General features: G+C 39.7%; 1 protein-coding gene across 1 annotated transcript in view; it reads left to right on the top strand.

Moving 5' to 3' along the window:
* CHM (CHM Rab escort protein) overlaps nt 1-18,360 on the top strand; it is a 316,852-nt gene that overhangs the window by 130,591 nt on the left and 167,901 nt on the right. The window contains exons 10-12 of the mRNA XM_082447407.1: nt 6,342-6,446; nt 6,855-6,918; nt 12,176-12,272. Of these exons, the coding sequence (XP_082303533.1) occupies nt 6,342-6,446; nt 6,855-6,918; nt 12,176-12,272 (266 nt within the window). The remainder of the gene's footprint in view (nt 1-6,341; nt 6,447-6,854; nt 6,919-12,175; nt 12,273-18,360) is intronic.

The following is an 18,360-nucleotide window of genomic DNA, read 5'->3' as shown; positions in this document are numbered from 1 at the left end:
TACCCTCCAACACTAGCAGATAGGTCTAGTTCAGTCTCCTATGGGGTCACTGCTCCTTCCTCTGGGTCCCGATGCACACACTACTTTGTGTGTGCCCTCCAAGAGTGGAGTCTCTGTTTCCCTCAGTCCTGTCAAAGTCCTGCAATCAAATCCCGCTAGCCTTCAAATTCTGATTCTCTAGGAATTCCTCTTCCCTTTGCCAGACCCCCAGGTTGGGAAGCCTTACGTGGGACTCAGAACCTTCACTCCAGTGGGTGGACTTCTGTGGTATAAGTGTTCTCCACTTTGTGAGTCACCCACCCAGCAGTTATGGGATTTGATTTTATTGTGATTGTGCCCCTCTACCATCTCATTGTGGCTTCTCCTTTTTCTTTGGATGTGGGGTATCTTTTATGGTGAGTTCCAGTGTCTTCCTGTCGATGATTGTTCAGCAGTTAGTTGTGATTCTGGTGCTCTCTCAAGAAGGAGTGAGAACACGTCCTTCTACTCCGCCATCTTGAACCTGGTCTTCAAAGTATTTCTTTTGCATAAAAAAAAACTTGTATTGTCTTATTTTTCATTTTTGTTTAATTTGCTCTCCTGAGATCCACATTGACTGTACTCTCTTGGCTATATTATCCATTGACTCTGCTTTACTGATTTTTAGAGGACATGGGTATCAGTAGTTCTTTTCTCTACCCTCTCATTAAATTTTTATACTGAACCCCTCTGTTGACTGTTTCTGGAGACACTGAATGCTCTTGTTGAGCAGCTTTCTTTTTCTTTGCAGCAGTGCTGACCATGTAAAACTCCTGTACATTAGATTTGGCCCTTTAGCAGTGTAGTATTTGATATTAGGGTAGGGTATGGATGACCTTGGACCAGACATGTCTGTAACCAGTAGTCTGAATCTAATTACTTCAGCTAGTGTTCTTGTGAACTTCAGCTGTCTCACTTACTAGATTTCCTGCTATTACTATTTCTTGGAGATATCTTTTTTTCTGATGTCAGGAATAACTCTACCTTTCCCAGGTACTTGGAAGTTAGTAATGAATAGTATGTTAGACCAAGCATGAGGTGACTTATTCTTAATACCATTTGTCATTGTAGGAAAATCGCTGAATTTCTGATTTTAGTATGCCCCATTTGCAAAATGATAGTGGTAATATTCTAGATATTTAACTTCCACCAACCCACATGCTAGTTGCTATGGGGATAAAGAGATAAATAAAACATGAATCTTGCCCTTGTGTACAAAGATTACAGGCTCTAAGGTCAGGTAGACCTGGATCTGTACCCTGGCTTCCCCACTTACTAGATGAGTGAACTTTAACAAGTTCTGTGATTGGAAGTGATTTGGAAGAAGCACTGTGATGGAAAGAGATTCTTTACCTGCTAAATCAGAGATTCTGTATCTTTGTTTCTGTCTCTGCACTATTCACGTACATGGAATCCTTCTATCATCCGTCCATCTATTCAGTCATCCATGCACAGTTGTTATCTGTGTGCCAGGCACTGGAGATACAGCACAGAACAAGACAATCATGGTCTTTGTTCTCATGGAGCTTAGAGTCTACTGGGGGACATTAAAGAACAAATAAATTAATGAGATAATTACACATTGAGATCTGTTCAGTATGCAGATCTGGCTTTGTCCCTCCCTATGTAAAAAGTTTCAGTGACTTTATATCACTTCAGAATGAAGTCTGAGACCCTTTTACATGACACATGAGACTCTGGGGTCTGACCTTTGCCTCCCTCTCTCAATTCATCTCTCTTCTCTCTCTGCTTCCATTTTATTGTCAGGAACACTGAACTGCTTGTGGTTCCCTCCCTGTACTTCTCTTACTTACCTCTGTACCCCTGCAGATGCTGCCCTTCTACTGAAATGTTCTTCTTATTTACTTGCTTTAACTGGTTTTAACTGCTTTAAAAGCAGCTAATGTATCACTTCCTCCAAAGAGCATTCCCTGATACTCTACCCCTCCCCCCCAAGCTTTTACCTCTTAGAATAGCGCTTGGCACATGGTTGTTATGCCACACACTTATGTCAAACAAATGAGCCACCAATGTGTTAGCAGTCCATTGTCTTATTAGACTTACCAAGAGTCTAGGGCAGTGTCAGTGGAGATGGAGAAAAGAGGCTAGTTTTGAGTAGCAGATTAGATGTGGGAAGAGAGATTTTGAGCTAGGGAAACTCTATAACTGCTGATCATGCCATTAACTGAGACTGAGATTCCAAGTGGGGAAGCAGGTGAGGAGCCATGATTTAAGTGTCTATTACCTATCCAGAAAAAATAGGTAATAGACAGTTAAAACTATGGATACAGAGCTTGGGATTGATTACAACAGAGAACCATAGGTTTGGAATTATAATCATGTTTGAGACTATTGGAGTAGATTTTTACCCAAGAAAAATGAGTAATAAGCATTTTGGAATGGTTTCATCGAAGAGGTGGCATTTGAACTAATGTGTTTGAGAAAGTATGGAAGGGCATAGTGAGTAGGGGGAATTATCTTGTTTCCTTCAATTATTGGGAATCTTCTAATTTCCTTAATTAATATATTTTCCTTTTCATGATTTCATATGTGATTTATGTATTCCTTATCATAAAAACAGTTGGGATATTAATTCTGAAGATTATAGAGAATGGATACCTGTTTTAATATTATTTTTATCTTCTGGGCCAAATTCCAGATAAAGAGTTTTCATCTTGCTGATTGTTTTCTTCCTTATCATCATTTTGCTCTTTATGTCCTCATGTCATTGAACCAAGAACTGAATAACTGTTGTGATTTGTTGATTTAGAAAGCTCAGCTCTAGAAATGTTCTGTCTGATTTCAGTGATTCTTACGATCAGCTTGGTCATTGTGTCCGTGTAACTGGAAATTCCTATCATGTTCCTCCTCAATTTACTATTTATGAGGCTCAGCAAGGCCCTCAACTAAATCCAGAATGTTGTTAATCTTTAATGGCTTCCTCAGGTTCATGTGGGAGGGGTGGACAAGGGGGTATTTTAATGTCTCTGGCAGCACTGTTTCATTTTGTTGTTTTTCATTACTTGAATGTCATAATTTTTTATATTAATCTTTGTAATACAAAGTCTAAGTCTAGGTACCAAATCAATATTCCTTTACTCATTGTTCTCCCAATTAGGCCTAATATATGACAGTAAGTAAGTATCTGAGGGGAAAATAAATCTTATCACTTACTTAAATGTATTTTGGTTTGAACAGCTTTGCTCAGGCCTAGAGCCTTAGTACTTTAGCATGAGACTATCAGGTAAGTTGTATTATCATCTACCAGACTGACTAGGCATATTGACCATCACCTCAACTTCTGCAGAAATCAATATTTTTTTCTGTAGCAATAGCTCTTGACTTTTCTCCACCTAGCACAGCGTAAAGATACAACAGTACTGTGGCACACTACATGGTGATTCTTCCCTGGGATTTGGGAGCTTATCAGAATCTCCAGGGGTACTTATAATTTGAAAAAGTCCCCCAGGTGTGATTCTGATTTGCTTCCTTCTCCTCCTTCTCCTCTAAGAATCACTGTTTCATCCAGAAGCTTCAGCATAAAGAGGCACATTTATTGGCAAATTGTGCTTGCATAGTTGAGCTCCCCAATCTCCATGCACCCATCCTTCCCTCTTGAGTGGTCCTCAGTAGTTCTAATACCATAATTTCTGAAACCAATGTCTGCCTGTCACCAAAGGTGTAACTACCACCAAAGCAGCCCCATTAGCGTTTGGAAGCCTACAAGCAAGGAGCTCTCCACAAGCTTGAGGGCAAGGTTTAGTTGTGTGGTTTATTTAAATGGGAGCCCTTTGCAAAGACTTAGACTGGAGTCCAAGATTTGTACTAACATCACTCCCTCTCTCAACTTGATTCCAACATTTTATGGTGAAAATTTTCAACTCTACGCCAGTGTTGAAAGAATTTCAAGATGATCACCTATATATCCACCACCTAGATTCTGCAGTTAACATTTTAATATGCTTGCTTAATCATATGTCTACCCAAATATTCATCCCTCTGTTCATCTATTCACCTTTTTTAGGCATTTCACAGTAAATTCCAGATATCAGTACAATTCCTCCTAAACACTTCAGTATGCATATCATTAACTAGAGTTTAATATTTGTTTGCAGCTTTTTCTTCTGATGTAATATTTACATATGATAAAGTACAAAAATCTTTTTTTTTTAATATTTATTTATTTATTTAGGCTGTGCTGGGTCTTGGTTGTGGCACGCAGGATCTTCATTGCTGCATGCGGGCTCTTTAGTTGCGGCATGCAGGTAGGGTCTAGTTCTCTGACCAGAGATTGAACCTGGACCCCCTGCATTGGGAGTGTCTTAGCCACTGGATCACCAAGGAAGTCCCTAAAGTGCCCAAATCTTAAGTGCTCATTACCTGAGTGCTGACAGATGATAAATCTGTATAACCCAAATCCCTATCAAGATACAGAAGATTTTTACACCCTCTTTTTTCTGCCCAGATTATTCCCTCTTGACTTTGTATAGTCTCTGAGTTAAAGGTAAGAAAAAGGCTTGTCAGTGTTTCCAGGAAAAATAGGGATCAGTGCTTCATGATGGATCCACAGATTTCTCTTTTCCCTCACCAAAGTACCTTGTGTTTTAAATTATATATGAATGTCTTAAACAAGAGACTGAGAGAATTCCCTGGTGGTCCAGTGGTTAGGGCTTGGTACTTTCACTGCCAGGGCCCGGGTTCAATCCCTGGTCAGGAAACTAAGATCCCACAAGCCTCACGGCACAGCCCAAAATTTTTTTTTTAATTTAAATAAATAAATACATAAATAAAACAGGAGACTGAATGAGTAACTTGCCTTCCAGTTTTTAAATACTTACTTTGGAAAATAGGTATAAATACCTTATTTCTATGTAGTTAAGTATTTTATAAAGTGAGAGCTCTAGTTTAATGAAATGTGAGGAGATATGCATAGAAACATAAGTGGGGAAGAGAAAGGAAGTGGAATGGAGGTGAGATGGGGAAGAAAATCACGTAAATATTAATGTAATATAACATATGCATTAATATGTAGTTAATTGATTAAAAATATGTATATCTAACATCACGAGATATCATAGTCTATCCTGATGACAGTGGCATGCCATTTATTCAAGAATATCAGCATATCATAATCTGCCTTTAGGAAATACACATTAAATTCCTCTCACAATTGGCCTTGGGTATTTGTCATTTTACTGTTAATGCCTTTATGCCTAGTAAATAGCTCTTACTTGGCTTATTTTTAGAGTGATGTAACATATTTTAATTTATACCAGTATATTTAAAATGTGACATAAGTTTGAAATTATTTGCTTGCGTTTTATGAGGAGTAACACATAAGTGTATTTCTAATAAAATAATTCTAGTCCCAAAAGGAAAGCTGTGACAAAAGTAAATTGTGCTATTTCCATAATAAAAAGATATAGAAAACATGCAGGCATTTGCATATAGTTCCTGAAATATTGCATACTGGCTTTGTCAGTGCTGGTAAGTCCATTTCAAGGATGTTTCCCTTAGTCCATTAGTTTGGATAATGAGCCCTATAAAGTACATTTATAACTTGTGGCACTGTAAGGAGATGGATTCTAATTTTCATCCTTTTATCTAGACACATTGAAAGAAGGTCAATGGAGGGTTCTATATGATTCATTTTCCCAACACATACCAGATGACAGAGACCTGATAATGTCCATGCATAAGTGTTTTCCTTATTTGGAAACAGCACTTGAAAGAAATCTTTATATGATCATCCTTTGGAGTAAAGTGGAAACAGATATTAAAAGAAGCTCCATCCCGTTTTTTTGGTTTAAAACATTATCACACGTGTGACAAGATAGCTATTATTGAACAAAAGAGAAAGTGACACTTAACAGAAAAATAAAAAGCCTTTAGTGACTTTTATAGGCTGTGAATGATATAACAAGATATTTAATCAACTTTTCCTCCCTCTCTTCTTAGATCTGTTAAGGAAAAAAAAAAAAGCCTGTTTCCTAAACAAAGAAAAAGCTTCTATGTTCCTAAACATTAGAAAAGCTTATAGAATAATACTTGTCCTAGCTTTATTCTTATTATTAAGCATTCAAAATAAATAAGTTCTAGTCTATACTTATTTTATAGTTTAAAAGACTTCAAAATAGCAACAAGAATGTATATTCTGCAGTTTAGTGAAGTTTTGTGTCAAAAATGTGAAATTGTAGGCAATTTTAAAATCTTGTCTTTTAAGACATTAGTTTTAGATTCAAGATTGGTAGCTGATTATGTTCATTTTCTCAATTATGTAATCATTAATGAGAACTATTTTGCTGTGCTTATCTTCTTCGTAGATGTAAAGCAATCATAGATCAGTTTGGTCAGAGAATAATCTCTAAGCATTTCCTTGTGGAAGACAGTTACTTTTCTGAGAACACATGCTCGCATGTGCAATACAGGTAAGGCACCCCTCCAGCCACTCTGCTAGGGAAGGTGAAACTTAGGGAAATTCATCTGTGTGATTACATTGACACTTCTGTATGACTCTGTTCTTCAAGTAAGATGCAAATGTATACCAAACCAAAGATACATTCAGTGTGTTACCACTGTTCTCTTATAAGGTCTGGTTTTGTGGAGGAGCCTAGCCTAATGTTGACTCCTTTGCATCAGCTGGGGTCTGTCTCCAGGTCACACATCCTCCTTTCATGAGCCAAGAAAAGATTAAAGCAGAACTTGACTTGGTTTGAGGAGGTGACACTTTTATCATAACAGTTCTTTGAAACATGCCTTCTGGTGGTTGTATAGCTATATAAATGAAATTTATCCATGGAATCTGAGTCACTTATTAACTGTTTTCTGCATTACAGGCAGATCTCCAGGGCAGTCTTGATTACGGATAGGTCTGTACTAAAAACAGATTCAGATCAACAGGTAATTCCAGTCCTGTACTTTTCAATAACATGTTACTAACTTAATCTACATGGTAATATGTGTAAATTAATATCGGTGAAATAAAATATATTAACCAATATGTACTAATACATTTAATGGATTTTAAAAATACATAATGGCAATTATGTAATAATCTTGGTTTCTTAAAGATTTCCTTTCAGTGGAACAAATAATTGCGTCTTATGTAACAGATTTATTCTAGGAATATTGAAATCATCGTAGTTTTTTTTACAGCTATTTCTATGAAATTGAAAGTATATTACTATGAGAAGAAAAGCATTTAGAAGCATTTAAAAATCTTGGAGGAAAAGGCTTTATGGTAACCAATCCTACAGCAGTGGTGGTAAGCTCACCATTAGGGGCCCGGTGTGAATGAATATCAGCACACGTTTTCAGTTCTGACATTTCCTCATCACCATGTTTCATTTCGGTACCCCCTTCCTCCTCATAACCCCTGATTCGATAGAAATGTCTTTATACCGGTGGTTTTTCCTCAGTTTGAACACTTAAATTCCAGAAGTATGTCCCCTTCTCCTTCTGACCATAGTTTACAGGACTGATAAAATCAGCTTACTCAGTAAGTGTGACTGTCAGACCTATCCTATATGCTACTGCTAAAACTAGGTTCCGAAATTTCCTTAACTTGGAAGCTTTGTATTATATAAAGCAAATATGTTAATTTTACGAGTGAGTGCAAATTGTTTCATTTAATCATTCAGCAGACAATGAGTGCCTTCGACATGCCAGCCAGTGTGCTGGGTTCTGAGGAGATAGTGCTAACCATGATAGCATCTGTGCCCTCATAGCTTGCAGTCTAGAGGATGCAGATACAGACAGATAAATAGCAACGACAGTACAGTGTGACAGGTGTGAGCGAAAAGTGGTAAAACCATAGCACTCATCACACTGTCCTGTAGTTGCCAGTTTACTTGTCTGTAGCTCCCGGTAAACCATAAGCTTTGTGAATGGGTCGAAGAGTGACAAAGGCAGAAAAGTGAAGAGAGCAAACAGATGCTTCTGAAGAAGCTAAGCTGGGAAGAGTAAGAGGGAAGAAGTGATTCCTGCAGAGGGATGTGGAAGCGAAGAGGGCATTTCTTTAAAGTATTAGAGCAGCGGTCCCCAACACTTGGCACCAAGGACCAGTTTCGTGGAAGACAGTTTTTCCACAGACCAGGGTGGGGGGCATGGTTTCGGGATGATTCAAGCGTATTATGTCTGTTGTGCGCTTTATTTCTATTATTATTACATTGTAATATATAATGAAATAATTGTACAACTCATCATAATGCAGAATCAGTGGGAGCCCTGAGCTTGTTGTCACTGGCGACTCACTGATAGGGTTTTGATATGAGTCTGCAAGCAATTGATTTATTATGGTCTCTGTGCAGTCAAACCTCTCTACTAATGATAATCTGTATTTGCAGCCGCTCCCCAGCACTAGCATCACCACCTCAGCTCCACCTCAGATCATCAGGCATTAGATTCTCATAAGGAGCACGCAACCTAGATCCCTTGCATGCACAGTTCACAATAGAGTTCGCGCTCCTATGAGAATCTAATGCCACCATTGATTTGATAGGAGGCAGAGCTCAGGTGGTAACGGGAGCAATGGGGAATGGCTGTAAATACAGATGAAGCTTCACTCGCTTGCCTGCTGCTCACCTCCTGCTGTGTGGCCCGGTTCCTAACAGGCCACAGACACCGGTACCCATCCGTGGCCCGGGGGTTGGGGCCCCCTGTATTAGAGTATATTTCAACTGATGGGGAAGGGGCCAGTAGAGAGGGAGAGGTTGAGGATTCCCAGGAGAAAAGGAGGATAATTGATGCAGCAAGGTCCAGATAAAGGCTGGAGAGGATGGGATTCAGAGAACAGGTAAAAAACATTGCCCTTAGATGGGATGTGAGACACTTTGAAATAAGAGGGTGAATGCAGGAGAATTTGTAGGTTTGGGAGTTCCCATCTGATGGGTTTTATTTACTTTTTAAATTACAAGGTGAGGTTATCTCCTGAGAATGGGGGTGTGAGTGTGGGGATGGGTCAAAGCTCATGGAAAGGTGTAAAATAATCACCGTGGAGAGTGACCTTTCTCGTGGTCAGATGGCTGGGCAGTGTTGAGGGGTCCAATTGAGTCTGGAGGTCATGGGTTTACAGTGGCATTAATCTGCTCTGATCCTTCCAGCTTTCTCATTCTCTTACCCCCACCCAGCCTACTCATTGACCTATTAAAAGAGACCTACAATTCCTTGTTCCCTCTGTTTCTTCCGGGATTACCAGCTCCCTTCTGCCCTCTTCCTTTTCCGTGTCCTAGACCACATGGTGGATCTTCTGAACTGCTCTTTCTCCAACACCTTCAATTCCCGTGTAGCCATGTTCTTCCTCTGCACCCACAGAGGAAAGTCCCATCCCTGGATGAAGCTGGGATCTACACCTGGATCACTAAGGGCTGATTGGGAAAACAGTACAACCAGACAGACTGGTGCCATCACAGTGTTGGGGGCACCAACCTCATCCAACAGGACCCTCAGTACCCATCACCATTTAGCTCCTCACTGGCTCAGACAGTGCCCTCTCCCCTCAGAACCTAGTCCAAATTTTCACTATTTTACCCACCTTTAGCCCTCTCACTCTCCCCCATCACTTTGCTGAGAAAAGTAAGGACACCTACTAAGCACAGTGCCCTTTGACCTCCTGCCCGACCACCCACCACTTATGTACACCAGCACAGAGACTAATGAGAGGGCTCCCCTCCTTGTCCAAGGCCAAGCCCTTTCACCAGCACCCTTGACACACACATGCACCCACACCACCCTGTATGCCTGCTCTCTCTCCTACACTTTCAGCCTCTCCCCACTATTGGCACCTTCCCCTCAACCTATACACATGTATTAGCATTTTCTGTTCCAAAAATTAAAATAATAAGACAAACAGAAAATGCTCCCTTGAGTCTGCCCCCATCTGTAGCTAGTATCCAATCTCTCCCCTGTCAACATTTTTGAGACGGTATCTCTACTTGCTGCCTCCAGCTCCTTACCTCTCATTCATTTCTAGACCAACCTGGCTTCTACCCTCACATTCCTACCATAGTTTCTCTTGGTAAGTTTATTAATAACTTTGTACTAGTCAAGACCAGGGCGTTTTTTGGGTTTTGTTTACTAGGTCTTTTCTGATATATTTGACAGTGTTGATTATTCCCTTTCTCTTGAAACTCTCTACTCCTTTGGCTTCCATGACACTGTGTTCTCCTGGTTTTCCTCATAACTCTCTGGCTATTCCCTCTCTGCCTCCTCTGTGGGCTCTATCCTCCTCTTAAATATTGGGCCTCCTCGGGGTTCTCAGCTCAGCCCACCATATCTGTTATTCTTTGCACACTTGCTGCTTGACTTCATGTACTCTTACGGTTCCAACTCTGCATAAAAGTTGGTGACAGCCTTCCACTTGTATATCTCCCAGGACTTTTGGCCCACAGGCCAAATTTCCTACTGGACATCTGTCCCAAGGACTCCTCAAACTGAACATACTCAGACCTGAACTCACCGTCTTCCCTCTCCAAACTACTCATCCATCGCTTCCTACTTCCATGAAAGCACTTACATCCTTCCAACAACAACTTCTTCCTCCTATCTCTGACATCTCATGAGCCTCCAGGTCCTTGTAACTGTACATCCTAAAAGTTGCTCCAGTCTGCTTTTCCTCTTGATCCTTATTCTCACTGCTCCAGTTTTGGAACTCAGCACCTCTTCCTTCTAACTGGTCACGCTGCTTCTCATCTTGTCTCCTATAAATCTATCCTCCACACAGCCATCAGAGAGATCAATCTAAAATGTACACCTGGCCTGCCTTTTTTTGTTTCCTGTATGAGTTTTTTTCCCCTTTTTAAATTTTTGAAGCACAAATAAAATGATGAGACTTAGAGGAAAGAGTAGGTGTCGGTCTAGATAAATTTTATGGAAGTGGTATTAAAGTGTTGAAGGAATTATCTTTTGATGGCTGTTATAATCTCTCTGAGACTTAAGACAGTTACATTCTCAGAGTTCAGACAGAAGGCACTGTGGTAGGGGGTCACTGATTGTATCTCAATTTTTAAAAAAAATATAGATGATAGTTGTAGGAAACAAAAGAAATAATTACGTGTTGATACAGTCCTTAAGATACCTTTCCAGTTATACACATTTTTTTAGTCATAGTCATTTGATAATTATCATACAACATTAAATCCATGTTTTAGTGGTTCTTCTCTCTTTAATGCTAAAGTACAACACTTTTTATCATAGACAGCAGCAAAAGGAGTTAAGAGGAATATGGAGAACACAATTTTTGAGACATTGTAAAACCCAAAATGTATATACAGGTAATGATAGTAAGATAGTCATGATTATCAAAATAATTTCTATTTTCAGAACTTGTAGGCATTTCCTCGGTAGGCTATCAATGTGACATTGCCAGTCAAAAATCTAAGCATAATGCTCACAGGTAAAAGTACAAATAGGGCTTTACTTTTTGGCAATGTTTCCTATATAAAATGATATAGTTTCCTCAGATTGAAGATTAAATTGAGAATTAATATTGAAGCTTTTGGTTCTGTAGAGAAACACTGACCTGGTAGTTATTTAAAGTCTTTTAAATATAAAGCCATATAGCATATGAGTGGTACCTAGGGCAGCATACTACATATTAATGGAGTCCTTAAATTACTTTGAAGCCATTCATTTTGAAACATTTTGGTATATGTTTAGCTGTACTTTGGTATATTTTGACATATACTTTGCTTATTTCAATTTCTTTGCGATTCGTAACATTTTAAATTTTTAGTGCTCTATAACTGCTATTTTTAGCCAATATGAATAATCAAAATTAATTTAATGTGCTCTGATTTCAAACGGTGAAGTGCATACAACTCAGAAGTAATTAATCATATCCTTTGAAAATATGTAGTAAGTGAAGGATTTAATAAATATTAAAGATATTTGAAATATTTATTGTCTACAAATTAAAGGACTGCAATATACAACATATGTAAATATATCAGTAATGCAGAAACTGGACATTAGGACACATGTGCATGCTTTATGTTTCAAACTGTGTTCTAAAATTCAATCCTTCCAGATCAGTGTTTTTCAAACATCAATGAGTGTTTGAAAAAAGACACTCGGTTTGGAAGTTAATTGCACTCCAATGATAGAAGAATGAAAATGAGATCTAACAGCTATGTCTGATATTTTGTTTCTGCTTTTTTAGATTTCCATTTTGACAGTGCCAGCAGAAGAACCAGGAGCTTTTGCTGTTCGGGTCATTGAGTTATGTTCCTCAACAATGACATGCATGAAAGGCACATGTAAGCACAACAGAGTCTGGTATTTTGTCTTTTGTGTTTGTTTAGGAAGTAAACGGGGACAGCTGTTGTTACCGTTGTCAGGGTTGTGTTAATAGAGTTTTGCCATATATATATATATTTTTCTTTTTAATTCACAGTATTTGTTCAAACAGTGTATGTTCATACAGTAAGTCATTTCATACTTTCCCCTTGCCTCTAAACATTTCTATGGCTAAATCTTCACAGGCACCATTGTTAACCTCTCCTGTGAAAGGATTTCTATGACTTTCCAGTTCTTTCTTTCAACATCTTTATTGGAGTATAATTGTTTACAATGTTGTGTTCGTTTCTGCTGTATATCAAAGTGAATCTGCTATATGTATACATATATCCCCATATCCCCTCCCTCTTGGGTCCCCTCCCACCCTCCCTATACCACCCCTCTAGGTGGTCACAAAGCACCCAGCTGATCTCCCTGTGCTATGTGGCTGCTTCCCACTAGCTATCTGTTTTACATTTGGTAGTGTATATATGTTAATGCTACTCTCTCACTTTGTCCCAGCTTACCCTTCCCCCTCCCCATGTCCTGAAGTCCATTCTCTGCATCTTTATTCCTATCCGGCCTCTAAGTTCATCAGAACCTTTTTTTTTTTTAGATTCCATGTATATGTGTTAGCATATGGTATTTGTTTTTCTCTTTCTGACTTACTTCACTCTGTATGACAGACTCTAGGTCTATCCACCTCACTACGGAGGATTCAATATCATTTCTTTTTATGGCCGAATAATATTCCATTGTATATATGTGCCACATTTTCTTTAGCCATTCATCTGTTGATGGACACTTAGGTTGCTTCCATGTCCTGGCTATTGTAAATAGTGCTGCAATGAACATTGTGATACATGACTTTTTTTGAATTATGGTTTTCTCAGGGTATATGCCCAGTAGTGGGATTGCTGGGTCATATGGTAGTTCTATTTTTAGTTTTTTAAGGAACCTCCATACTGTTCTCCATAGTGGCTGTATCAATTTACATTCCCACTAACAGTGCAAGAGTGTTCCCTTTTCTCCACACCCTCTCCAGCATTTACTGTTTGTAGGTTTTTTGATGATGACCATTCTGACCAGTGTGAGGTGATACCTCATTATAGTTTTGATTTGCATTTCTCTAATGATTAGTGATGTTGAGCATCTTTTCATGTGTTTGTAGGCAATCCATGTATCTTGTGTGGGGAAATGTTTATTTAGGTCTTCTGCCCATTTTGTGATTGGGTTGTTTGTTTTTTTGATATTGAGCTGCATGAGCTGCTTGTAAATTTTGGAGATTAATCCTTTGTCAGTTAATTCGTTTGAAAATATTTTCTCCCATTCTGAGGGTTATCTTTTGGTCTTGTTTATGGTTTCCTTTGCTGTGGAAAAGCTTTTAAGTTTCATTAGGTCCCATTTGTTTATTTTTGTTTTTATTTCCATTTCTCTAGGAGGTGGTCAAAAAGGATCTTGTTGTGATTATGTCATAGAGTGTTCTGCCTATATTTTCCTCTAAGGGTTTTATAGTGTCCATTGCGTTTAATGTGTCATTTAAAGCTTGTGTTTCCTTATTTATTTTCATTTGGATGATCTGTCCATTGGTGAAAATGGGGTGTTAAAGTCCCCTAGTAGTATTGTGTTACTGTTGATTTCCCCTTTTATGCCTGTTAGCATTTGCCTTATGTTTTGAGGTGCTCCTATGTTGGGTGCAGAAATATTTCCAATTGTTATATCTTCTTGGATTGATCCCTTGATCATTATGTAGTATCCTCTTTTTCTTTTGTAATAGTCTTTATTTTAAAGTCTATTTTGTCTGGTATGAGAATTGCTACTCCAGCTTTCTTGTCATTTCCATTTGCATGGAATATCTTTTCCCATCCCATCACTTTCGGTCTGTATGTGTCCCTAGGTCTGAAGTGGGTGTCTTGTAGACAGCCTACATACAGGTCTTGTTTTTGTATCCATTCAGCTAGTCTATGTCTTTTGGTTGGAGCATTTAATCCATTTACATTTAAGGTAATTATCAATATGTATGTTCCTATTACCATTTTCTTAATTGTTTTGGGTTTGTTTTTGTAGGTCTTTTCCTTCTCTTGTGTTTCCTGCCTAGAGAAGTTCCTTTAGCATTTGTTGTAGAGCTGGTTTTGTGGTGCTGAATTCTCTTAGCTTTTGCTTGTTTGTAAAGGTTTTGATTTCTCCATTGAATCTGAATGAGATCCTTGCTGGGTAGAGTAATCTTGGTTGTAGGTTTTTCCCTTTCATCACTTTAAATATGTCCTGCCACTCCCTTCTGGCTTCCAAAGTTTCTGATGAAAGATCAGCTGTTAAGCTTATGGGGATTCCCTTGTATGTTATTTGTTGTTTTTCCCTTGCTGCTTTTAATATTTTTTTGTATTTAATTTTTGATATTTTGATTAATATGTGTCTTGGCATGTTTCTCCTTGGATTTATCCTGTATGGGACTCTCTGCACATCCTGGACTTGATTGACTATTTCCTTTCCCATGTTAGGAAAGTTTTCAACTATAATTTCTTCCAATATTTTCTCAGACACTTTCTTTTTCTCTTTTTCTTCTTCTGGGACCCCTATAATTTGAATGTTGGTGCGTTTAATGTTGTCCCAGAGGTCTCTGAGACTGTCCTCAATTCTTTTCATTCTTTTTTCTTTATTCTGCTCTGTGGTAATTTTTTCCACTAGTTTATCTTCCAGGTCACTTATCAGGTCTTCTGCCTCAGTTATTCTGCTGTTGATTCCTTCTAGAGAATTTTTAATTTCATTTATGGTGTTGTTCATCCTTCTTTGTTTGCTCTGTAGTTCTTCTAGTCCTTGTTAAATGTTCCTTGTATTTTCTCCATTCTTTTTCGAAGATTTTGGATCATGTTTACTAACATTACTCTGAATTCTTTTTCAGGTAGACCGTCTTTTTCCTCTTCATTTGTTTGGTCTGGTGGGTTTTTACGTTGCTCCTTCATCTGCTGTGTATTTCTCTGTCTTCTCATTTTGCTTAACTTACTGTGTTTGGGGTCTCTTTTTTGTAGTCTGCAGGTTTGTAGTTCCCGTTGTTTTTGGTGTCTGCTCCCAGTGGGTAAGGTTGGTTCAGTGGGTTTTGTAGGCTTCCTAGTGGAGGGGACAGGTGCCTGTGTTCTGGTGGATGAGGCTGGATCTTGTCTTTTTTGGGGGGAGGACTGCGTCCGGCGGTGTGTTTTGGGGTGTCTGTGAACTTATTATGCTTTTAGGCAGCCTCTCTGTTCATGGGTGGGGTTGTGTTCCTGTCTTGCCAGTTGTTTGGCATGAGGTGTCCAGCACTGGAGCTTGCTGGCCATTGGGTGGAGCCGGGTCTTAGCTTTTAGACGGAGATCTCTGGGATAGCTCTCGCCAATTAATATTACATGGAGCCGGGAGGTCTCTGGTGGTCCAGTGTCCTAAATTCGGCTCTCCCACCTCAGAGGCACAGCCCTGACGCCTGGGTGGAGCACCAAGACCCTGGCAGCCACACAGCTCAGAAGAAAAGGGACAAAAAGAGAAAGAAAAAAAAATTGGAAAAAAAAATAATAAAATAAAAACAAATAAAGTAATAAAAATAAAAATGTACTTAAAAAAATGAGAGAGCAACAAAACCAACAAATCCACCAATGATAACAAGTGCTAAAAACTATACTAAGATAAACATAAAATTCAGAAACAAGTCAGTCACAGACAGCAAACCCCAAGTCTACAGTCGCTCCCACAGTCCATCACCTCAATTTTGGGTTGATTCCTTGTCTATTCAGGTATTCCACAGATGCGGGTACCTCAAGTTGATTGTGGGGATTTAATCTGCTGCTCCTGAGGCTGCAAGGAGAAATTTCCCTTTCTCTTCTTTGTTTGCACAACTCCTGGGGTTCAGCTTTGGAGTTAGCCTCTCCTCTGCATGTAGTTTGCCCTCAGGCTTCTGTTCCCACCCAGACAGGACGGAGTTAAAGCATCGGCTGATTAGGGGCCTCTGGCTCACTCAGGCCGGAGGGAGGGAGGGGTACGGTAGTTATAATTGGAATGCGGGGCGAGCCTTCAGCAGCAGAGGCCAGAGTGACATTGCAACAGCCTGAGGCGTGTGTTCTCCTGGGGAAATTGTCCCTGGATCATGGGACCCTGGCTGTGGTGGGCTGCACAGGCTCACGGGGTGGTGCGGCGGTGTGTGGATAGTGACCTGTGCTTGCACACAGGATTCTTGGTGGCTTCTTGGTGGCTGCAGCAGCAGCGTTAGCATTTCATGCCCACCTCTGGTGTCTGAGCTGATAGCCGCAGCTCACGCCCGTCTCTGGAGCTCGTTTAAGCGGTGCTCTGCCTTCTGTGGGCAGACAGGGAAGGAATCCCCTCTCCTCGCGCTCCCCGAAACAACGGTCTGTTGCCTCTTAGGCAGGTCCAGAGTTTCTCCCAGACTCCCTCCCAGCTAGCTGTGGCGCACTAGCCCCCTTTAGGCTGTGTTCATGCAGCTAACCCCAGTCCTCTCCCTGAGCCCGAGCCTCAGCTCCCACCCGCCACCGGCCGCAGCGGGTGAGCAGACAAGCCTCTCAGGCTGGTGAGTGCTGGTCGGCACTGATCCTCCGTGCGGGAATCTCTCCGCTTTGCCCTCTGCACCACTGTTGCTGGACTCTCCTCCATGGCTCCGAAGCTTTCCCCCGGCCCACCCGCAGTCTCCACCCGCAAAGGGGCTCCCTAGTGTGCGGAAAGTTTTCCTGCTTCACAGCTTCCTCCCAGAGGTGCAGGTCCCGTCCCTATTCTTTTGTGTCTGTTTTTTCTTTTTTCTTTTGCCCTACCCAGGTACGTGGGGAGTTTCTTGCCTTTTGGGAGATCTGAGGTCTTCTGCCAGTGTTCAGTAGGTGTTCTGTATGAGTTGTTCCACATGTAGATGTATTTTCGATGTATTTGTGAGGAGGAAGGTGATCTCCACGTCTTACTCCTCCGCCATCTTGTAGGTCCTCCTATTATTCCTTTTAAGTGGACAAACTGAAAGAGCCAGTTCACAGAGGTCTAGTTCCAAGATCCTTTGCAAGGATTCTTTCTTTAATTTTTTTAAGTTTATTGGAAACTTACTTTCACAAAATTTATTTTCTTAAACTTAAACTAAACTACTAGTTTTCCTCTTTACTTTTCCTTCGAATTCTTAATCTAGTTACTGAATTTCTACCATGTATAAATCTTCAATGTATTTCTTTTTCATGAGACTAAAGTTAGGGACTAATTAATCTATCTGTTCTTTTGTGTGTATCAAAATTTCTGTCTCACCACTCTCATGTATCATGCCTCCTACAACATATTTCTTAAAGATGTTTCAGTAAGTTGAAATCAGCATGTATACATTAGCCATCACTATGCCTAGACCTAAACTGTACTTGTGGGGTTTATAAAGGAACAGAGGCTGACATTCCTGATTTGAAGTATTCATAATCTTACTGCACATCTAATGGAACAAGACAATATTAACTGTGTGCTCTGGTAGGCATATCAGGATAGATAAAGATGAATACAACATAGGCCATGAACTTCGAGGACTCACAATCTAGTGGGACAGATAAGACAAACACAGAAGTAGCTGTAAGAGGCAGACTATTAAAATACCACAAGAGAGGTACCAACAAACTAGACACTAGAGAGTCATAGGAGGAAAACATAACAGTATCATTAGCTAGGATGTTTTTAAATTCTATAAACTTATATTAAGTTTTACTGAAACTGTTACATGAATTATGAGAAGCAGAAGACTAATCTGGTTTGGCCTAGTCAAGGAACACTTGACTATGTTTACAAGTGTAGTGCTATTACTTAAAAAAAATGACAAAAATGTGGTCAAAGAGAAGTGAGAGCTTGATGCCAGCAGGGAGAGGGAAGAAAACTTATCCAATATTGCTGTAATCCTAAATTTCCCTTTGAAAAAGTAGCTCAGAGAAGGTTTTTTTCCTTTTATAGTGATACAGGGAAGTCTTTACCATGGCAGCTATCCGTATTATTTTTCCCCTATTACTTTAGCCAGTTTTTGTGTGTGTCTTTTTATCTGTGTTAGCATCTTAAGTATAAAATAAAACTGCACATTTTTAGTTTTCT

Source organism: Balaenoptera physalus (assembly GCF_965194825.1).
Source record: "Balaenoptera physalus genome assembly, chromosome: X".
In the NCBI taxonomy this organism is placed as follows: Eukaryota; Metazoa; Chordata; class Mammalia; order Artiodactyla; family Balaenopteridae; genus Balaenoptera; species Balaenoptera physalus.
The sequence above is the reverse complement of the archived record's forward strand: the minus strand, read 5'-3'. Positions and strand labels throughout refer to the sequence as shown.